Source organism: Zea mays, chromosome 2 (assembly GCF_902167145.1).
Source record: "Zea mays cultivar B73 chromosome 2, Zm-B73-REFERENCE-NAM-5.0, whole genome shotgun sequence".
NCBI classification, from domain to species: domain Eukaryota; kingdom Viridiplantae; phylum Streptophyta; class Magnoliopsida; order Poales; family Poaceae; genus Zea; species Zea mays.
Window position 1 is genome coordinate 38,602,947 of NC_050097.1, and position 23,115 is coordinate 38,626,061.

The 23,115-nt window shown below is 41.4% G+C and overlaps 2 protein-coding genes, 2 long non-coding RNA genes and 2 other non-coding genes across 6 annotated transcripts; 2 read left to right on the top strand and 4 right to left on the bottom strand.

Moving 5' to 3' along the window:
• Window positions 1–3,523: 3,523 nt before the first annotated feature.
• Window positions 3,524–7,594, top strand: LOC118476228 (probable galactinol--sucrose galactosyltransferase 2; the record flags this gene model as incomplete). The annotated part of the gene is made up of 10 exons (XM_035965052.1): window positions 3,524–3,561; window positions 3,670–3,777; window positions 3,854–3,961; window positions 4,048–4,458; window positions 5,859–6,000; window positions 6,083–6,150; window positions 6,266–6,400; window positions 6,566–6,783; window positions 6,875–6,963; window positions 7,062–7,594. Coding segments are annotated over 10 exons (1,614 nt in total), but the record flags the coding sequence as incomplete, so codon positions are not given.
• A 431-nt stretch (window positions 7,595–8,025) lies between these two features.
• On the bottom strand, window positions 8,026–8,185 carry LOC118476582 (U1 spliceosomal RNA). Its single transcript, XR_004856738.1, has one exon. It is a non-coding gene; the product is annotated as a U1 spliceosomal RNA (small nuclear RNA).
• A 437-nt stretch (window positions 8,186–8,622) lies between these two features.
• On the bottom strand, window positions 8,623–10,055 carry LOC118476301 (uncharacterized). The gene is made up of 3 exons (XR_004856174.1): window positions 9,969–10,055; window positions 9,491–9,540; window positions 8,623–9,386 (listed from the first exon to the last, which is right to left on the bottom strand). It is a non-coding gene; the product is annotated as an uncharacterized lncRNA (long non-coding RNA).
• A 4,798-nt stretch (window positions 10,056–14,853) lies between these two features.
• Window positions 14,854–18,925, top strand: LOC118476229 (probable galactinol--sucrose galactosyltransferase 2; the record flags this gene model as incomplete). Its single annotated transcript, XM_035965053.1, has 10 exons — window positions 14,854–14,891; window positions 15,000–15,107; window positions 15,184–15,291; window positions 15,379–15,789; window positions 17,190–17,331; window positions 17,414–17,481; window positions 17,597–17,731; window positions 17,897–18,114; window positions 18,206–18,294; window positions 18,393–18,925. Coding segments are annotated over 10 exons (1,614 nt in total), but the record flags the coding sequence as incomplete, so codon positions are not given.
• Window positions 18,926–19,356: 431 nt separating this feature from the next.
• LOC118476581 (U1 spliceosomal RNA) lies at window positions 19,357–19,517 on the bottom strand. Its single transcript, XR_004856736.1, has one exon. It is a non-coding gene; the product is annotated as a U1 spliceosomal RNA (small nuclear RNA).
• A 509-nt stretch (window positions 19,518–20,026) lies between these two features.
• On the bottom strand, window positions 20,027–21,388 carry LOC118476302 (uncharacterized). Its single transcript, XR_004856175.1, has 3 exons — window positions 21,302–21,388; window positions 20,825–20,874; window positions 20,027–20,720 (listed from the first exon to the last, which is right to left on the bottom strand). It is a non-coding gene; the product is annotated as an uncharacterized lncRNA (long non-coding RNA).
• Between the last annotated feature and the right edge of the window lie 1,727 nt (window positions 21,389–23,115).

Below are 23,115 nucleotides of genomic sequence, written 5' to 3' on the forward strand. Positions count from 1 at the left end.
GGGATTAACTTGGAAAACCGTTTGAAGCGGATCCAGACCTCCCCTTTATATAGATGAAGGGCTACGACCGATTGAAACCCCCAACAATCGATCAAATCAAGTCTATTTCTCGTTTTTTACCTTACGCATTAGGAGTAGTTCTAGTTTAGCCCTAATTTAGTATTCCAATCCTCAAATTCTCCGCTTCTCTTCGACTCCACGTCGATTAGAGGAGTCTAGGTCGGTCTATCGAGCCTAGACAACACCTAGGATCTATCCTCCCTGACGGGGTCCCTCCCGGGAGAGAGATCCAGGCGCCGCCGGCGACCTTCGCCGCCCCTGCGCACGCGCGGACCGTCCGACTTATAGGCGCGGACCGTCCGGCCGTCAGGCAGGGAGCCCAAGACCCTGTACTAGGTCGCGGACCTTCCGGCCCCTGGCCGCGGACCGTCCGCACCTCTGCAGAGGGCACCGCCGCCGGTTCTCACGCAGTGATTGGCGCCCCAAAAAGGCACCAACACACTAAATATGCAAATAACCCTTGTATTGTATCTGTACTAAACATGCATCATCAAATGGTAATAAACTACATCAAATGGTACTAAACATGCGTCATGGCACCAACAGACTAAATATGCAAATAACCCTTGTATTGTATCTGTACTAAACATGCATCCTCAAATGGTACTAAACTGCATCAAATGGTACTAAACATGCATCGTCACGACTAGCAGATGTCTCAAATAACCAAGTTCTGTTTTCCATCTCTCACATTGCTACCAACATAGTACTTTAACTACACACCGTTCTAAATTATGTGAACAAAGCCCACTGTATGGTTTGTCACCATAAAATTCTAGCTCACATGTTACTCTCTCCTAAATTTTGTGATTCTGTATTACCGGTCGAAGGAATTAGGTTAAGAATACCAGTGGGCAAGGATAAACTAATGATGAAAAAACCATAGGACGAATGCTATGCCGAACTCAAACAAGACTAACTAAGTTTTTCTTTCAAAGTTGCAGCTGCCTGCATTAGAATAGTAACCTATGAAATATTTACGCCTAAATTGAAATGGAATCTTAATTGCTTGTAGTATAAACAAATCTGATAGTTATGGCATCTGTGATACCTGAGTATCCATCAAATGGAACCTTATGATTCATGTCATGCCAAACCACCATTATATACAATCATCAGAACATATACATTGTTCTAGTAGAATAAGTTGAGATTAGTGTACCCTAAAATCTTAATGCATCTTGCTTGTAGCAGCTTCTTTTGCTTTTTCGTCCTAGGAAAGAAATTAGTATGGCATTGATATAGACACTTGGACCAACTGTCTACAAAACAAATATTAGTTCAAGGACGTGTGCTTCCAATAATTTGTAGTTTTTTTCTTTTTTAACTTACTATTGCTTTTCCTCGGGTCTTGTCTGTTTTTCTTACCACTTCAGGATTCACACAGCTAACAACATGTCCAAATGAAACCTGATAAGCGAGCATCCAAATTTAATTGTTGGCGGTACCTTGGCTTTCGCCTGAACTTTGTTTTTTCCTCTTGCAGGGCAAAATCAGCCCGCATAACTATTAGAGAGGGTTCTGTTGAAAATGCAATGTCTATGGGACCTGGTAAAATGGGTCTTAAATATAGCTGAAGAGACGTGCAACATGATCTTTGTGCTCATTTAAGAATGTTGGGCCGTGAGGAATGCAGGTGGGAGTTTAGGAACTGGAGTATACATGAAGATGAAGCAAATAATTATTGGCTAGAAATCCGACATCAGGTAACGGTCCGTGGACATTAATATACACATCTATCTTGTTCCAAACTTTTTTTTGTTGCTATCAAGTTAACATGGGGCCAGTCAGAAACTGGGCACATAATTGCTTTTTATCTTCACACCACCTCCTCACGGTGCCATCTAGCTCCTGAAATGCAGAAAGAAGAAGCTCAAGGAGTTCAAACGCTAGCTGCTTCAAACAAACTGGGGACTATACTGTACGGAGGAAAAAACCCAAATAGAAATGTAAGCTGGTGATCAAATTACTGATGATGCTCTTCTTTTATTTCCTATTGTTTCTCAAATGCAAGTTGCTTACTACGTTCCATAGAAACAATTCAGACAACAAATTGTACAGCCGTAGTGTTATGAAAACATACGATAAATGGACACCAAAGCAAAATTTTGCAATAAATCTCCCCACGTAATTATCATGTGGTCCATGTGAATTCATACTCCTATCTGTTACTTCCTCCATTCCAAATTATAAAACAATTTTAATTTTCTAGAACCGTGAAGGAACTCCATGTATGCAACCTGGGTCAAATAATCTATGATAGGATAGCTGGTTCAGTTGGTCACCGAGGATCTGCTCTTGCATGACTGAGAATCTGATGCCGCCAAATGGGAGGGAGGGCTTTGGTGCTTAGGTAATAACGACTATACAAAATATGAAATTTGTAGTGTCTACTGCAAGAGAAACTTGAGGGGCTACCAATACAGGTCCAGCTTCCACCATATTCAAACCCACACACTAGGGAACTCCATAAAAAGTAAATTAATAGACAATGTGGTCTCCAAGAATACTTACATGAAGAAAGAATTAGATATCCTAAGCACATTCTACTTTCATAATCCTTTCAACCAACCAGACTCAGCAAAAAGGCGATGCGGAGGGAAGGGAGCTCTACAGGAAGGGGAATGAGGAGGGGGTGACGTGAGAGCCGATAGGGACAAAACCGTGGAGGTGGAACATTGCAACAGATGAGATGTTCATCATCATATAGCATCGACAACATATATCCGTTCAATAGGTCCTTAAGACAGCTTCAACAAAGAGATGTGGTAGGTAACAGGTAATGAGGGTGCATCAAATCCTAGATAAACCTCACAATCAACCCTAAGTATTTGTGCAACAGAGCATCTTTCCTCAAGTAAATTTCATTGACATAATATTACTTTCTAACAAAACAACCATATGCTGATTATAACACCAGTCTTTAGTACTACAGGGTTGCTACACATACCGGAAAAAGGGGAGATAAGGATTCCAAAACACCCGGAGGAAACATGTATATGGGGCCATATCCAATCAAGAAATACGAACAAACGTGGCATCACAAAGAAATTTTCTCTAGTAAGCAAGTAGGTACCATTATAACTTCGATGATCAGAGTAACTTCCATTTAGTTGACTTCTTGAACCAACCCATTTTCCATCAGATCTCCTATTTTCGTTGTACTCATCATTGTCATCCTGCAAAATGATGATCAATGAACACATAGTGAAATTCAAAGAGAATAACATTTTTCCAAAAATAAGGATCACTGCCATCCTGTAAGGGTATCCATTTCGTTGAGGATCATTGTCATCCTGTAAGGGTATCCATTTCATTGAGGATCTATTCCTTAAAAAATACTCACGATGAAGCCTACAGGTCAAGTAAAATATGTTAGAATATATTTAGTAGTTTAGATATATATAAGAATATGTACATGTGTAGATGTACGATTGACAAAATGGTCTGACAACATAATTTAATTGTTAACCCAAGTGGGATTGAGGAGGGCCTTCAAAGGTTTGTAGGAACAAATGTTTCACTAGAAAATGGGAACACACACTAAGAGCATCTTTTGCCTCATTTTCATAGCTATCACTTACTAATGATGCATTTCATGTCCTACAGTCTGCGTGAAGGTGGTGTGCCACCAAGGTTTCTGATTATAGATGATGGTTGGCAAGAAACAGTTGACGAAATCAAGGAAGTGGATGAAGCCCTCCGTGCGCAGACTGTGTTAGTGTTCCATCCTTTGGTAATCCATAAAAGTGTGCATAGCGCCAGTTCCTGATTCATACTGTAATTATGCCAGATTTGCGCAGAGGCTGGCTGATCTGAAGGAGAATCATAAGTTCAGGGGGGAAACCTGCAAGAATCTTGAGGACCTTGTTAAAACGATAAAAGAAAAACATGGAGTCAAGTAAATTTTTTTTTCAGAATACTTGTTCTATGATGACTGAATCTTTATATTTTTTGATGGTTAAGATGCAATGTGCAAAACTATAGGTGCGTCTACATGTGGCATGCTTTACTTGGATATTGGGGAGGCACCTTAGCAACATCCAAAGTGATGAAGAAGTATAATCCAAAGCTTGTTTATCCAGTCCAATCGCGGGGTAATGTTGCGAATCTGAGGGATATTGCCATGGATAGCTTGGAGAAATTTGGAGTGGGTATCGTTGATCCTGACAAGATATATGAGTTCTACAATTATCAGCGCAGCTACCTTTCTAGTGTGGGTGTGGATGGCGTGAAGGTTGATGTTCAGAACGTGTTGGAAACTCTTGGACGCGGATTTGGTGGTCGTGTTGCAGTAACTCGAAAGTACCAGCAGGCTCTTGAGAAATCAATTGCCCAGAACTTCAAAACAAACAACCTAATCTTCTGCATGAGTCACAATTCAGACAGCATCTTTAGGTAGCATATTTCTTAGACTTGCTAAATGGGAAATTCTTTGCCAGCCAAAAGAAGTAGGGGGTTTGGGTATTCAGAATATAGACGTCCAGAACAAGTGTCTGCTTAGTAAATGGTTGTTTAAATTGTTGAATGGGGATGGTTTGTGGCAAACTTTGCTTAGAAAAAAATAGTAGATACACGCTCACAAAAGTAACCTCAAAACCAGGTGACTCCCATTTCTGGGCAGGTTTGATGAAAGTGAAGGACACCTTCCTAAATTTAGGTTCTTTTATCTTGAAAAACGGGACTCAGATTAGGTTTTGGGAGGACCGCTGGTTGGGGTTGCAACCTTTAATGACCCAATATCCATCGTTGTATAATATAGCGCGCAAAAAGAGTGCTGCTGTAGCGTCGGTTTTCGAAACGGTTCCGCTTAATGTTTCTTTTCAAAGAGCATTGGTGGGTGAAAACCTGAGGTTATGGCATCTGTTGGTTCTCAGAGTAGCTCAGGTTGAGCTATGTGGGGAAAATGATATGTTCAAATGGGATTTATCTGTGACGGGTCTTTTCTCGGTCAGGTCAATATATAGAGCACTCCTTAACAATAATCATGTGACTTATAATAAGACTCTATGGTCTTTGAAGGTACCTTTGAAGATAAAAATATTTATGTGGTATTTAATTAGAGGGGTGGTTTTAACAAAAGATAATCTTCTGAGGCGTAATTGGCATGGTGATAGAAAGTGTGCCTTTTGTCACTCGGATGAATCGATTCAACACTTGTTTTTTGCTTGTCACTATGCTCAGTTCATATGGAGGTTAGTTTTTTGGAGTTTGGGTTTCAATCAACCGAGATCAGTTAGACACGCTTTTGGGAATTGGCTTTTTGGGATGCCTTCGAAAACTAAACATTTGATTATTTCAGGTGTTGCTGCTATATGCTGGGCTATCTGGATAAGTAGGAATGATTTAGTTTTTGACAAAAAACCCATGTTAACATACTTGCAGGTACTCTTTAGGGCGACGCATTGGTTTAGGACGTGGGCTGTTCTTCATAAACAAGAAGAGGGTATCCAAATAAAGGAAGCTTGTCGACGGTTAGAGTGCACGGCTCTACAGATTTTTGCTCAACATGGATGGAGGTTTACAAATCGAATTGCTTCGTAGTTTTGTCTATGGATTGTGTGTCTTTTTCTGGTTATCAAACCGTGGTCTTCTATGGTGTGTTTCGGGAGGTCTGTCCCTCCATATGTGGCTAGTCGTGTGACTACTTCATGTAAAAACTTTTGGTGTATTGGCTAATCCTCCAAACGAGGAGAAGCTGGACTAGTATCCATTATCTAAAAAAAAGGTAGCATATTTCTAGCCGTGGAAAATATGAGTGTAGATAGAATCTGATATAATTCTTGGTTGTTTTCTAGTGCCTTGAAGAGTGCAGTTGCTAGAGCCTCAGAAGATTTCATGCCTCGGGAACCAACACTGCAAACTCTGCACATTGCGTCTGTGGCATTCAATAGCCTATTGTTGGGAGAAATCTTCATACCTGACTGGGATATGTTCCATGTGAGATTTCGACATCTCGGGCAGTATGTTTAGGCTCACTTCTATACTTCAGTAGCAGCTAATTTTCGTTTTCCTTGTGAAGAGCAAGCATGAATCAGCGGAATTCCACGGAGCAGCTAGAGCCCTGAGTGGAGGTGGTGTTTATGTCAGGTAGTTTTGTGTAGACCATTTACTTAATATATCTTCTATTTATGGTCTTGTGGTTGATTACTTTTAACCCAAGCACAGGAATTGACCATGCATGTAAATTTGTTGTGATACGCAGTGACAAACCTGGGGTGCATGATTTCAGTGTTCTAAAAAAGCTTGTTCTACCAGATGGTTCGATTCTAAGAGCAAGGTATGCTGGTCGTCCTACACGCGATTGTCTGTTCACTGACCCAGTCATGGATGGCAAAAGGTATGAGCACGAATATAGATTTACATTTTCTTTTGCTACTAAGTTGTTCCTTATAGCATACTCCCTCCGTTTCGTTTTAGTTGTCGCTGGATAGTGCAAAATTAAACTATTCAGCGACAACTAAAAAGAAACGGAGGGAGTGCTAATTTGTGAATTCTTCTGCAGTCTGATGAAGATATGGAACTTGAACAATTTCACTGGTGTCATTGGAGTGTTCAATTGTCAGGGAGCTGGACAGTGGGTTTGGCCAGTTAAACAAACTGCTTATGTTCCTACCAACATAAACATAACTGGTCAGCTCTCACCGTCCGACGTAGAATCTCTCGAGGAGATAGCTGGTGATGACTGGAATGGGGAGACTGCAGTATATGCTTTCGGTTCATGTAAATATTGTTGGCTGACTGTTTCTTTCTAACAATCCCATCGTACCACTATACTATCAGTGACTGATTAGCCATCTGTTTTGTCTCCCAGGTTCTCTTTCAAGGCTTCAGAAACACCAAAGTTTGGAGGTGTCACTGTCTACTATGACATGTGAGATCTACAGCATTTCACCAATAAAGGTCAGAACTTCAGATTACTTTCCACTCCCTCCCTTCTTACATGTATTCCACATTGTAAATATTAAGTTTTTACAGACGTTCTTTGCTTCTTGCACCAGATTTTCAGCGAAGTCGTCCAGTTTGCGCCTCTTGGACTGATCGACATGTTCAACTCCGGTGGTGCACTTGACAATATTTCAAGCGTTGCAGATTCTTCAGCTACGACAGTTCATATAAGATGCCGAGGACCAGGGCGGTTTGGGGCGTATTCAGACACCAGGCCAGAGCTTTGCAGAGTTGATGAACACGAAGTGGAGTTCACTCTTGCAGAGGATGGCCTCCTGACCTTTTACCTTCCCCCTTCTTCCTCCCAGGACAACCTGAGACACGTTGAGATTGTCTACAAAGCATCATGAACGACATTTACCCTTATGATTCTTACGCTCCAGCATGCAATTTCTGGCGTGCTCTTCAGTAACCACCACACATGCACATTGACATGATGTAACAAAGAACCCATTTTGTTGGATTTGACTGTGTATGCTGTGCTGCAAATACCTGTTTTATACGATTGTTCTGCACCTGGACTGCTATAATTTGATTGAGATGGTATAGTTTTTTTAGATAAAAGATGGACATGGTATTTGAATTATTGAGATCCATTTTTAACCTGATGCCTTACTAAATACTGTCAGGCTGCCCCAACGTGAACTTGTCAAACCTTTTGGAGTCTGATTAAATTGATAGAAAAGAACATCTTAGTCAAACCTTTTGAAGTCTGATTAAATTGATAGAAAAGAACACCGAGATTTATGTCTCAAATAAGCAAATGCTATAAGAATATGCCTTTCATATGTACGTCTATATAATACTAGTGGTGAGTTAGGAACAGGATGAGGATCTCCTGTCAAAAGCCCAAAATCTTACCAGCCAAAAATCGAAGGGACAAATTTAATATCGTCTACGGTGTCAATAAGTTAAGATTAGCTTATCTCCTTTTGAAACTCTAAAAACAGTGCAGAGAACAATAAAGCTACCCAACTTCCAAACGCCAAAGGACCAGAATTAAATTTATCAGAATTGGCAGGGGCCGCGCGAACGCGTACCCCCTCTACCACAAATTATGACGTCCACTCTCCCACTTGGGGAGATGGTAAGCCAGCGCACCCGCCATGTGCAATGCAGGCCACTGACCTAGGCCACTGGGCTTCTTGATCCCTAGTCGACCCCGTCCAGTAAGTATGGAGCAATGGAGCACGGAGCGCTCATCTTATAGCGCGAGCTCGTGGCGCGTCTGCCTTCGCCTGGCGAGGTGGTGCTAAATCCTGAGACCGAACGAAACGCGTTCTGCACTTGTGCGCGCTGCTGCTTGAGTTCTCGTGGGCCACTGCTTGTAGTCCATGGACCTTTAACCTCGAGCCCAACATATTTTCCTTTTCCGTGTTTGGAAACAACCGGACTGCGAGCTGCAATGGACTGGACCCGGTTAGGCGTGAAATTAGAGCCTTTTGAGAGTGCAATTATTATCCGTGCCCTATAACAATGTTTTACTGTTCTTCAACAGCTTCAAATCCGAAGTTCATCCCTTAGTTTTTTCTTTTCTATTTTATTAAAAAAAATCAAACAAGTTCGCCACTGCTATGTATGTTTCATGTGATCATTAGGTTGTATAGTGAACTCTCTAGTAATCGGGGCCAGGCTAAAAAAAGGCAGCATAGTACCAGGGATTAACAAGGACGCATGTTGCCAAAAAAAGAAAAAGAAATCGCAGATCACTACTACATCTCATCACAGTCCGTGTCGTTACACAGGAAATACATGTAGTGCTCCTCAAGCGAGGCAGTGCATCTTGCTCTCTTGTTAGATGAGAGCTGGACTCACTAAACCTCTGGACACGCAGTTTGTTGTAGGCTTCCATGTTGAGATCCGAGGCCAGGAAGAGCTCGCCTCCACCTCGGCGACGCGTTCGGCCGAGGAGGAACGGCCTAGCAGCATCTTCTCTGCTGAAGTCGTCCTTGACGACGTGTGCTCCTTTTCGAGCCTCTTCATGAAGGATCTGATGACACCTGAATATGGTGGACTATGACCTCAACGTTCTCGTCCTTAACAAAAGCTAGGTCGCCTACCCCAGTAGCTAAAGGCACTCATGATTCTTGTAACCTATGCAATAGCTGTAGTGCTAATAGGTAACAACGGCTTACCCGAGTAAGGCCCTGTTCGTCTTGTGCCAATCTATAAGGATTGAGGGGGATTAAATCCTCTACAAGTCAAAATCCTCTCCAATTCTTTCCAATCCCCCTCAATCACTATGGTTTTGGGATCAAACGAACATGGCCTAAGGGCCTCAATTTCCCGTCTTAGCCAGGTTTGAAGCCAAATTTTCTTCCGGAGATATCTTTGTTGCTCCCAGTATTGCTGCACACCATAAATGTTGCTTGTGGTCTCTAGTTAATTCAGCAAGCATAAGTCTTACATAACAAGTGAGGCACATAGAATTCTGATGTAGCATACAGAAAGGTGAAAGGGGGAAAACAGATTGGCATAATACCTTTTATGTTATAGAATTATGACACCAACTCGTGTGCATCTGAAAGACGCCTGCACCAGGAGGAAAGGGGGATTAGTATACTTCTTCACATATGCAATAATAAGTTATAAGTTTGTGCATGCAGATAGCCTCCATCCAGCAACCAAATGAATGGTTGCTTGTGGATATGGGCTACAGGGTGCACATGTAATCACTGAAAGCAGCCGTTTCTCTCTACTCTGCTTTTTTGGTTGGTATACCAAAGTTACTTCTGCTATTGCCCAGTGAAGATTTTCTATTTATTTAATGAGCACAAGAGACATACAGAAGATTACCTTTTTAGTTAAAGTTCATGTAAATGCTTTCTTTTTCTAGAAGAATAGAGTCAGTCTCTTTGCAGGCTACTGGTTATGAAGGATAGCCTTTGCCTTGTTCATTTACTGAATACTCACAATCATGCATAACTAGAGGGAGAGAAAAAACAAGAGATGACAGGTACCTCTTCCTAGGTTCCTGATTTATGTACCACCGCTCAAATGATTCGCCATCAAAAGCGTGTATGACGGATAGATTCTCAGTCTGCAAAACGCAAGAAGGTTACATCAGGTCAGGACTTCAGCCCTAAGTCTGAGGCGAAAACAGATGGTCAAATCACTCGACCAACTACTGGTAAAGAATTAAGGGTACCTAGACTTAAGCAACAAATGGCAAAGGTGTTCACTTCACTCGACCAACTACTAATAAAGAATTAAGGTTACCTAGACTTTAGCAACAAATGGCAAAGGTGAAACTAACACATCCCAAATTTGTAGTTATTGTTCACAACTCAGAATGTTAATTGACAACTTCTCCATTCTAATAAAATGACACCGGATTTTCAGAGGGTACTGGAACAATTTGCATTTCCACATGCTCTTAGTAATTGAACCATAGTTCATTCAAAAGAAATATCAATAATTGAACCACTTACATAGAGACCCACACGGTTTGACAAAGCATGCGCTTCAGGATGATAATAAAGCTGCTCAGAGTGAATATAAACTAGTGTTTGACGCGCGCCCTGCGCGCGCTGTTTTGTTAGCATTGTATCAAAATGTACTCGCTCTGTCCCCTCCTCTATTCAAATATAATGTTTGTTTTAGCCTTTTGTTTTTATCTATATTCAAATGATTGATAATTGATAATGAATCTAGACACATATATAAAACATGAATCCATTAACATCCTAAAACGAATACTGTTTTAGGACGGGAGAGTATATATATAAAAGAAGGATGGTATATACAGCAGTAAATACAACAATGACATTTCTTTTCTTTTCTTTTACAAACAAACCGAAGATATGATTATATATATATTTTTGTCCCAGTTCGAAGTTGTACATCATCTAAAATATATAAGTTGTAATGATCTGTTATCTTCATGAACCAGGCAGCCTTTGTATCTGTACACATGAAAATACACCACTGCGTCAAATGATACTCCCTCCGTTCTTAAATATGATGCCGTTGATTTTTTTTAAACTTTGATCACTCGTCTTTTTCAAAGTATTTATTCGAAAATGTAAATTTTCAAGTAATGTCCAAACAACGATAAAACAAATCATAACAAAATAAATGATAATTTACAATTTTTTAATAAAACAACTGGTTAAAGTTTTTTTTAAAAGTCAATGGTGTCATATATTTAAGAACGGAGGTAGGACTATGTTGGAAACCAAAAAGGGCCTCGCGGACGGTCCGGTCCTGAGGCCAGACGGTCCGCGGTCCGGACTGTCCGCGGTGGTGGCGCTGACGGTCCGCGCGTGCGCAGAGACAGTTATGGTTCCTAGTTTCTCGCGATATTTGTTACCTAAAACCGCGGGATTAACTTGGAAAACCGTTTGAAGCGGATCCAGACCTCCCCTTTATATAGATGAAGGGCTACGACCGATTGAAACCCCCAACAATCGATCAAATCAAGTCTATTTCTCGTTTTTTACCTTACGCATTAGGAGTAGTTCTAGTTTAGCCCTAATTTAGTATTCCAATCCTCAAATTCTCCGCTTCTCTTCGACTCCACGTCGATTAGAGGAGTCTAGGTCGGTCTATCGAGCCTAGACAACACCTAGGATCTATCCTCCCTGACGGGGTCCCTCCCGGGAGAGAGATCCAGGCGCCGCCGGCGACCTTCGCCGCCCCTGCGCACGCGCGGACCGTCCGACTTATAGGCGCGGACCGTCCGGCCGTCAGGCAGGGAGCCCAAGACCCTGTACTAGGTCGCGGACCTTCCGGCCCCTGGCCGCGGACCGTCCGCACCTCTGCAGAGGGCACCGCCGCCGGTTCTCACGCAGTGATTGGCGCCCCAAAAAGGCACCAACACACTAAATATGCAAATAACCCTTGTATTGTATCTGTACTAAACATGCATCATCAAATGGTAATAAACTACATCAAATGGTACTAAACATGCGTCATGGCACCAACAGACTAAATATGCAAATAACCCTTGTATTGTATCTGTACTAAACATGCATCCTCAAATGGTACTAAACTGCATCAAATGGTACTAAACATGCATCGTCACGACTAGCAGATGTCTCAAATAACCAAGTTCTGTTTTCCATCTCTCACATTGCTACCAACATAGTACTTTAACTACACACCGTTCTAAATTATGTGAACAAAGCCCACTGTATGGTTTGTCACCATAAAATTCTAGCTCACATGTTACTCTCTCCTAAATTTTGTGATTCTGTATTACCGGTCGAAGGAATTAGGTTAAGAATACCAGTGGGCAAGGATAAACTAATGATGAAAAAACCATAGGACGAATGCTATGCCGAACTCAAACAAGACTAACTAAGTTTTTCTTTCAAAGTTGCAGCTGCCTGCATTAGAATAGTAACCTATGAAATATTTACGCCTAAATTGAAATGGAATCTTAATTGCTTGTAGTATAAACAAATCTGATAGTTATGGCATCTGTGATACCTGAGTATCCATCAAATGGAACCTTATGATTCATGTCATGCCAAACCACCATTATATACAATCATCAGAACATATACATTGTTCTAGTAGAATAAGTTGAGATTAGTGTACCCTAAAATCTTAATGCATCTTGCTTGTAGCAGCTTCTTTTGCTTTTTCGTCCTAGGAAAGAAATTAGTATGGCATTGATATAGACACTTGGACCAACTGTCTACAAAACAAATATTAGTTCAAGGACGTGTGCTTCCAATAATTTGTAGTTTTTTTCTTTTTTAACTTACTATTGCTTTTCCTCGGGTCTTGTCTGTTTTTCTTACCACTTCAGGATTCACACAGCTAACAACATGTCCAAATGAAACCTGATAAGCGAGCATCCAAATTTAATTGTTGGCGGTACCTTGGCTTTCGCCTGAACTTTGTTTTTTCCTCTTGCAGGGCAAAATCAGCCCGCATAACTATTAGAGAGGGTTCTGTTGAAAATGCAATGTCTATGGGACCTGGTAAAATGGGTCTTAAATATAGCTGAAGAGACGTGCAACATGATCTTTGTGCTCATTTAAGAATGTTGGGCCGTGAGGAATGCAGGTGGGAGTTTAGGAACTGGAGTATACATGAAGATGAAGCAAATAATTATTGGCTAGAAATCCGACATCAGGTAACGGTCCGTGGACATTAATATACACATCTATCTTGTTCCAAACTTTTTTTTGTTGCTATCAAGTTAACATGGGGCCAGTCAGAAACTGGGCACATAATTGCTTTTTATCTTCACACCACCTCCTCACGGTGCCATCTAGCTCCTGAAATGCAGAAAGAAGAAGCTCAAGGAGTTCAAACGCTAGCTGCTTCAAACAAACTGGGGACTATACTGTACGGAGGAAAAAACCCAAATAGAAATGTAAGCTGGTGATCAAATTACTGATGATGCTCTTCTTTTATTTCCTATTGTTTCTCAAATGCAAGTTGCTTACTACGTTCCATAGAAACAATTCAGACAACAAATTGTACAGCCGTAGTGTTATGAAAACATACGATAAATGGACACCAAAGCAAAATTTTGCAATAAATCTCCCCACGTAATTATCATGTGGTCCATGTGAATTCATACTCCTATCTGTTACTTCCTCCATTCCAAATTATAAAACAATTTTAATTTTCTAGAACCGTGAAGGAACTCCATGTATGCAACCTGGGTCAAATAATCTATGATAGGATAGCTGGTTCAGTTGGTCACCGAGGATCTGCTCTTGCATGACTGAGAATCTGATGCCGCCAAATGGGAGGGAGGGCTTTGGTGCTTAGGTAATAACGACTATACAAAATATGAAATTTGTAGTGTCTACTGCAAGAGAAACTTGAGGGGCTACCAATACAGGTCCAGCTTCCACCATATTCAAACCCACACACTAGGGAACTCCATAAAAAGTAAATTAATAGACAATGTGGTCTCCAAGAATACTTACATGAAGAAAGAATTAGATATCCTAAGCACATTCTACTTTCATAATCCTTTCAACCAACCAGACTCAGCAAAAAGGCGATGCGGAGGGAAGGGAGCTCTACAGGAAGGGGAATGAGGAGGGGGTGACGTGAGAGCCGATAGGGACAAAACCGTGGAGGTGGAACATTGCAACAGATGAGATGTTCATCATCATATAGCATCGACAACATATATCCGTTCAATAGGTCCTTAAGACAGCTTCAACAAAGAGATGTGGTAGGTAACAGGTAATGAGGGTGCATCAAATCCTAGATAAACCTCACAATCAACCCTAAGTATTTGTGCAACAGAGCATCTTTCCTCAAGTAAATTTCATTGACATAATATTACTTTCTAACAAAACAACCATATGCTGATTATAACACCAGTCTTTAGTACTACAGGGTTGCTACACATACCGGAAAAAGGGGAGATAAGGATTCCAAAACACCCGGAGGAAACATGTATATGGGGCCATATCCAATCAAGAAATACGAACAAACGTGGCATCACAAAGAAATTTTCTCTAGTAAGCAAGTAGGTACCATTATAACTTCGATGATCAGAGTAACTTCCATTTAGTTGACTTCTTGAACCAACCCATTTTCCATCAGATCTCCTATTTTCGTTGTACTCATCATTGTCATCCTGCAAAATGATGATCAATGAACACATAGTGAAATTCAAAGAGAATAACATTTTTCCAAAAATAAGGATCACTGCCATCCTGTAAGGGTATCCATTTCGTTGAGGATCATTGTCATCCTGTAAGGGTATCCATTTCATTGAGGATCTATTCCTTAAAAAATACTCACGATGAAGCCTACAGGTCAAGTAAAATATGTTAGAATATATTTAGTAGTTTAGATATATATAAGAATATGTACATGTGTAGATGTACGATTGACAAAATGGTCTGACAACATAATTTAATTGTTAACCCAAGTGGGATTGAGGAGGGCCTTCAAAGGTTTGTAGGAACAAATGTTTCACTAGAAAATGGGAACACACACTAAGAGCATCTTTTGCCTCATTTTCATAGCTATCACTTACTAATGATGCATTTCATGTCCTACAGTCTGCGTGAAGGTGGTGTGCCACCAAGGTTTCTGATTATAGATGATGGTTGGCAAGAAACAGTTGACGAAATCAAGGAAGTGGATGAAGCCCTCCGTGCGCAGACTGTGTTAGTGTTCCATCCTTTGGTAATCCATAAAAGTGTGCATAGCGCCAGTTCCTGATTCATACTGTAATTATGCCAGATTTGCGCAGAGGCTGGCTGATCTGAAGGAGAATCATAAGTTCAGGGGGGAAACCTGCAAGAATCTTGAGGACCTTGTTAAAACGATAAAAGAAAAACATGGAGTCAAGTAAATTTTTTTTTTCAGAATACTTGTTCTATGATGACTGAATCTTTATATTTTTTGATGGTTAAGATGCAATGTGCAAAACTATAGGTGCGTCTACATGTGGCATGCTTTACTTGGATATTGGGGAGGCACCTTAGCAACATCCAAAGTGATGAAGAAGTATAATCCAAAGCTTGTTTATCCAGTCCAATCGCGGGGTAATGTTGCGAATCTGAGGGATATTGCCATGGATAGCTTGGAGAAATTTGGAGTGGGTATCGTTGATCCTGACAAGATATATGAGTTCTACAATTATCAGCGCAGCTACCTTTCTAGTGTGGGTGTGGATGGCGTGAAGGTTGATGTTCAGAACGTGTTGGAAACTCTTGGACGCGGATTTGGTGGTCGTGTTGCAGTAACTCGAAAGTACCAGCAGGCTCTTGAGAAATCAATTGCCCAGAACTTCAAAACAAACAACCTAATCTTCTGCATGAGTCACAATTCAGACAGCATCTTTAGGTAGCATATTTCTTAGACTTGCTAAATGGGAAATTCTTTGCCAGCCAAAAGAAGTAGGGGGTTTGGGTATTCAGAATATAGACGTCCAGAACAAGTGTCTGCTTAGTAAATGGTTGTTTAAATTGTTGAATGGGGATGGTTTGTGGCAAACTTTGCTTAGAAAAAAATAGTAGATACACGCTCACAAAAGTAACCTCAAAACCAGGTGACTCCCATTTCTGGGCAGGTTTGATGAAAGTGAAGGACACCTTCCTAAATTTAGGTTCTTTTATCTTGAAAAACGGGACTCAGATTAGGTTTTGGGAGGACCGCTGGTTGGGGTTGCAACCTTTAATGACCCAATATCCATCGTTGTATAATATAGCGCGCAAAAAGAGTGCTGCTGTAGCGTCGGTTTTCGAAACGGTTCCGCTTAATGTTTCTTTTCAAAGAGCATTGGTGGGTGAAAACCTGAGGTTATGGCATCTGTTGGTTCTCAGAGTAGCTCAGGTTGAGCTATGTGGGGAAAATGATATGTTCAAATGGGATTTATCTGTGACGGGTCTTTTCTCGGTCAGGTCAATATATAGAGCACTCCTTAACAATAATCATGTGACTTATAATAAGACTCTATGGTCTTTGAAGGTACCTTTGAAGATAAAAATATTTATGTGGTATTTAATTAGAGGGGTGGTTTTAACAAAAGATAATCTTCTGAGGCGTAATTGGCATGGTGATAGAAAGTGTGCCTTTTGTCACTCGGATGAATCGATTCAACACTTGTTTTTTGCTTGTCACTATGCTCAGTTCATATGGAGGTTAGTTTTTTGGAGTTTGGGTTTCAATCAACCGAGATCAGTTAGACACGCTTTTGGGAATTGGCTTTTTGGGATGCCTTCGAAAACTAAACATTTGATTATTTCAGGTGTTGCTGCTATATGCTGGGCTATCTGGATAAGTAGGAATGATTTAGTTTTTGACAAAAAACCCATGTTAACATACTTGCAGGTACTCTTTAGGGCGACGCATTGGTTTAGGACGTGGGCTGTTCTTCATAAACAAGAAGAGGGTATCCAAATAAAGGAAGCTTGTCGACGGTTAGAGTGCACGGCTCTACAGATTTTTGCTCAACATGGATGGAGGTTTACAAATCGAATTGCTTCGTAGTTTTGTCTATGGATTGTGTGTCTTTTTCTGGTTATCAAACCGTGGTCTTCTATGGTGTGTTTCGGGAGGTCTGTCCCTCCATATGTGGCTAGTCGTGTGACTACTTCATGTAAAAACTTTTGGTGTATTGGCTAATCCTCCAAACGAGGAGAAGCTGGACTAGTATCCATTATCTAAAAAAAAGGTAGCATATTTCTAGCCGTGGAAAATATGAGTGTAGATAGAATCTGATATAATTCTTGGTTGTTTTCTAGTGCCTTGAAGAGTGCAGTTGCTAGAGCCTCAGAAGATTTCATGCCTCGGGAACCAACACTGCAAACTCTGCACATTGCGTCTGTGGCATTCAATAGCCTATTGTTGGGAGAAATCTTCATACCTGACTGGGATATGTTCCATGTGAGATTTCGACATCTCGGGCAGTATGTTTAGGCTCACTTCTATACTTCAGTAGCAGCTAATTTTCGTTTTCCTTGTGAAGAGCAAGCATGAATCAGCGGAATTCCACGGAGCAGCTAGAGCCCTGAGTGGAGGTGGTGTTTATGTCAGGTAGTTTTGTGTAGACCATTTACTTAATATATCTTCTATTTATGGTCTTGTGGTTGATTACTTTTAACCCAAGCACAGGAATTGACCATGCATGTAAATTTGTTGTGATACGCAGTGACAAACCTGGGGTGCATGATTTCAGTGTTCTAAAAAAGCTTGTTCTACCAGATGGTTCGATTCTAAGAGCAAGGTATGCTGGTCGTCCTACACGCGATTGTCTGTTCACTGACCCAGTCATGGATGGCAAAAGGTATGAGCACGAATATAGATTTACATTTTCTTTTGCTACTAAGTTGTTCCTTATAGCATACTCCCTCCGTTTCGTTTTAGTTGTCGCTGGATAGTGCAAAATTAAACTATTCAGCGACAACTAAAAAGAAACGGAGGGAGTGCTAATTTGTGAATTCTTCTGCAGTCTGATGAAGATATGGAACTTGAACAATTTCACTGGTGTCATTGGAGTGTTCAATTGTCAGGGAGCTGGACAGTGGGTTTGGCCAGTTAAACAAACTGCTTATGTTCCTACCAACATAAACATAACTGGTCAGCTCTCACCGTCCGACGTAGAATCTCTCGAGGAGATAGCTGGTGATGACTGGAATGGGGAGACTGCAGTATATGCTTTCGGTTCATGTAAATATTGTTGGCTGACTGTTTCTTTCTAACAATCCCATCGTACCACTATACTATCAGTGACTGATTAGCCATCTGTTTTGTCTCCCAGGTTCTCTTTCAAGGCTTCAGAAACACCAAAGTTTGGAGGTGTCACTGTCTACTATGACATGTGAGATCTACAGCATTTCACCAATAAAGGTCAGAACTTCAGATTACTTTCCACTCCCTCCCTTCTTACATGTATTCCACATTGTAAATATTAAGTTTTTACAGACATTCTTTGCTTCTTGCACCAGATTTTCAGCGAAGTCGTCCAGTTTGCGCCTCTTGGACTGATCGACATGTTCAACTCCGGTGGTGCACTTGACAATATTTCAAGCGTTGCAGATTCTTCAGCTACGACAGTTCATATAAGATGCCGAGGACCAGGGCGGTTTGGGGCGTATTCAGACACCAGGCCAGAGCTTTGCAGAGTTGATGAACACGAAGTGGAGTTCACTCTTGCAGAGGATGGCCTCCTGACCTTTTACCTTCCCCCTTCTTCCTCCCAGGACAACCTGAGACACGTTGAGATTGTCTACAAAGCATCATGAACGACATTTACCCTTATGATTCTTACGCTCCAGCATGCAATTTCTGGCGTGCTCTTCAGTAACCACCACACATGCACATTGACATGATGTAACAAAGAACCCATTTTGTTGGATTTGACTGTGTATGCTGTGCTGCAAATACCTGTTTTATACGATTGTTCTGCACCTGGACTGCTATAATTTGATTGAGATGGTATAGTTTTTTTAGATAAAAGATGGACATGGTATTTGAATTATTGAGATCCATTTTTAACCTGATGCCTTACTAAATACTGTCAGGCTGCCCCAACGTGAACTTGTCAAACCTTTTGGAGTCTGATTAAATTGATAGAAAAGAACATCTTAGTCAAACCTTTTGAAGTCTGATTAAATTGATAGAAAAGAACACCGAGATTTATGTCTCAAATAAGCAAATGCTATAAGAATATGCCTTTCATATGTACGTCTATATAATACTAGTGGTGAGTTAGGAACAGGATGAGGATCTCCTGTCAAAAGCCCAAAATCTTACCAGCCAAAAATCGAAGGGACAAATTTAATATCGTCTACGGTGTCAATAAGTTAAGATTAGCTTATCTCCTTTTGAAACTCTAAAAACAGTGCAGAGAACAATAAAGCTACCCAACTTCCAAACGCCAAAGGACCAGAATTAAATTTATCAGAATTGGCAGGGGCCGCGCGAACGCGTACCCCCTCTACCACAAATTATGACGTCCACTCTCCCACTTGGGGAGATGGTAAGCCAGCGCACCCGCCATGTGCAATGCAGGCCACTGACCTAGGCCACTGGGCTTCTTGATCCCTAGTCGACCCCGTCCAGGTAAGTATGGAGCAATGGAGCACGGAGCGCTCATCTTATAGCGCGAGCTCGTGGCGCGTCTGCCTTCGCCTGGCGAGGTGGTGCTAAATCCTGAGACCGAACGAAACGCGTTCTGCACTTGTGCGCGCTGCTGCTTGAGTTCTCGTGGGCCACTGCTTGTAGTCCATGGACCTTTAACCTCGAGCCCAACATATTTTCCTTTTCCGTGTTTGGAAACAACCGGACTGCGAGCTGCAATGGACTGGACCCGGTTAGGCGTGAAATTAGAGCCTTTTGAGAGTGCAATTATTATCCGTGCCCTATAACAATGTTTTACTGTTCTTCAACAGCTTCAAATCCGAAGTTCATCCCTTAGTTTTTTCTTTTCTATTTTATTAAAAAAAATCAAACAAGTTCGCCACTGCTATGTATGTTTCATGTGATCATTAGGTTGTATAGTGAACTCTCTAGTAATCGGGGCCAGGCTAAAAAAAAAGGCAGCATAGTACCAGGGATTAACAAGGACGCATGTTGCCAAAAAAAGAAAAAGAAATCGCAGATCACTACTACATCTCATCACAGTCCGTGTCGTTACACAGGAAATACATGTAGTGCTCCTCAAGCGAGGCAGTGCATCTTGCTCTCTTGTTAGATGAGAGCTGGACTCCCTAAACCTCTGGACACGCAGTTTGTTGTAGGCTTCCATGTTGAGATCCGAGGCCAGGAAGAGCTCGCCTCCACCTCGGCGACGCGTTCGGCCGAGGAGGAACGGCCTAGCAGCATCTTCTCTGCTGAAGTCGTCCTTGACGACGTGTGCTCCTTTTCGAGCCTCTTCATGAAGGATCTGATGACACCTGAATATGGTGGACTATGACCTCAACGTTCTCGTCCTTAACAAAAGCTAGGTCGCCTACCCCAGTAGCTAAAGGCACTCATGATTCTTGTAACCTATGAAATAGCTGTAGTGCTAATAGGTAACAACGGCTTACCCGAGTAAGGCCCTGTTCGTCTTGTGCCAATCTATAAGGATTGAGGGGGATTAAATCCTCTACAAGTCAAAATCCTCTCCAATTCTTTCCAATCCCCCTCAATCACTATGGTTTTGGGATCAAACGAACATGGCCTAAGGGCCTCAATTTCCCGTCTTAGCCAGGTTTGAAGCCAAATTTTCTTCCGGAGATATCTTTGTTGCTCCCAGTATTGCTGCACACCATAAATGTTGCTTGTGGTCTCTAGTTAATTCAGCAAGCATAAGTCTTACATAACAAGTGAGGCACATAGAATTCTGATGTAGCATACAGAAAGGTGAAAGGGGGAAAACAGATTGGCATAATACCTTTTATGTTATAGAATTATGACACCAACTCGTGTGCATCTGAAAGACGCCTGCACCAGGAGGAAAGGGGGATTAGTATACTTCTTCACATATGCAATAATAAGTTATAAGTTTGTGCATGCAGATAGCCTCCATCCAGCAACCAAATGAATGGTTGCTTGTGGATATGGGCTACAGGGTGCACATGTAATCACTGAAAGCAGCCGTTTCTCTCTACTCTGCTTTTTTGGTTGGTATACCAAAGTTACTTCTGCTATTGCCCAGTGAAGATTTTCTATTTATTTAATGAGCACAAGAGACATACAGAAGATTACCTTTTTAGTTAAAGTTCATGTAAATGCTTTCTTTTCTAGAAGAATAGAGTCAGTCTCTTTGCAGGCTACTGGTTATGAAGGATAGCCTTTGCCTTGTTCATTTACTGAATACTCACAATCATGCATAACTAGAGGGAGAGAAAAAACAAGAGAGGACAGGTACCTCTTCCTAGGTTCCTGATTTATGTACCACCGCTCAAATGATTCGCCATCAAAAGCGTGTATGACGGATAGATTCTCAGTCTGCAAAACGCAAGAAGGTTACATCAGGTCATGACTTCAGCCCTAAGTCTGAGGCGAAAACAGATGGTCAAATCACTCGACCAACTACTGGTAAAGAATTAAGGGTACCTAGACTTAAGCAACAAATGGCAAAGGTGTTCACTTCACTCGACCAACTACTAATAAAGAATTAAGGTTACCTAGACTTTAGCAACAAATGGCAAAGGTGAAACTAACACATCCCAAATTTGTAGTTATTGTTCACAACTCAGAATGTTAATTGACAACTTCTCCATTCTAATAAAATGACACCGGATTTTCAGAGGGTACTGGAACAATTTGCATTTCCACATGCTCTTAGTAATTGAACCATAGTTCATTCAAAAGAAATATCAATAATTGAACCACTTACATAGAGACCCACACGGTTTGACAAAGCATGCGCTTCAGGATGATAATAAAGCTGCTCAGAGTGAATATAAACTAGTGTTTGACGCGCGCCCTGCGCGCGCTGTTTTGTTAGCATCGTATCAAAATGTACTCGCTCTGTCCCCTCCTCTATTCAAATATAATGTTTGTTTTAGCCTTTTGTTTTTATCTATATTCAAATGATTGATAATTGATAATGAATCTAGACACATATATAAAACATGAATCCATTAACATCCTAAAACGAATACTATTTTAGGACGGGAGAGTATATATATAAAAGAAGGATGGTATATACAGCAGTAAATACAACAATGACATTTCTTTTCTTTTTTTTACAAACAAACCGAAGATATGATTATATATATATTTTTGTCCCAGTTCGAAGTTGTACATCATCTAAAATATATAAGTTGTAATGATCTGTTATCTTCATGAACCAGGCAGCCTTTGTATCTGTACACATGAAAATACACCACTGCGTCAAATGATACTCCCTCCGTTCTTAAATATGATGCCGTTGATTTTTTTTAAACTTTGATCACTCGTCTTTTTCAAAGTATTTATTCGAAAATGTAAATTTTCAAGTAATGTCCAAACAACGATAAAACAAATCATAACAAAATAAATGATAATTTACAATTTTTTAATAAAACAACTGGTTAAAGTTTTTTTTAAAAAGTCAATGGTGTCATATATTTAAGAACGGAGGTAGGACTATGTTGGAAACCAAAAAGGGCCTCGCGGACGGTCCGGCCCTGAGGCCAGACGGTCCGCGGTCCGGACTGTCCGCGGTGGTGGCGCTGACGGTCCGCGCGTGCGCAGAGACAGTTATGGTTCCTAGTTTCTCGCGATATTTGTTACCTAAAACCGCGGGATTAACTTGGAAAACCGTTTGAAGCGGATCCAGACCTCCCCTTTATATAGATGAAGGGCTACGACCGATTGAAACCCCCAACAATCGATCAAATCAAGTCTATTTCTCGTTTTTTACCTTACGCATTAGGAGTAGTTCTAGTTTAGCCCTAATTTAGTATTCCAATCCTCAAATTCTCCGCTTCTCTTCGACTCCACGTCGATTAGAGGAGTCTAGGTCGGTCTATCGAGCTTAGACAACACCTAGGATCTATCCTCCCTGACGGGGTCCCTCCCGGGAGAGAGATCCAGGCGCCGCCGGCGACCTTCGCCGCCCCTGCGCACGCGCGGACCATCCGACTTATAGGCGCGGACCGTCCGGCCGTCAGGCAGGGAGCCCAAGACCCTGTACTAGGTCGCGGACCTTCCGGCCCCTGGCCGCGGACCGTCCGCACCTCTGCAGAGGGCACC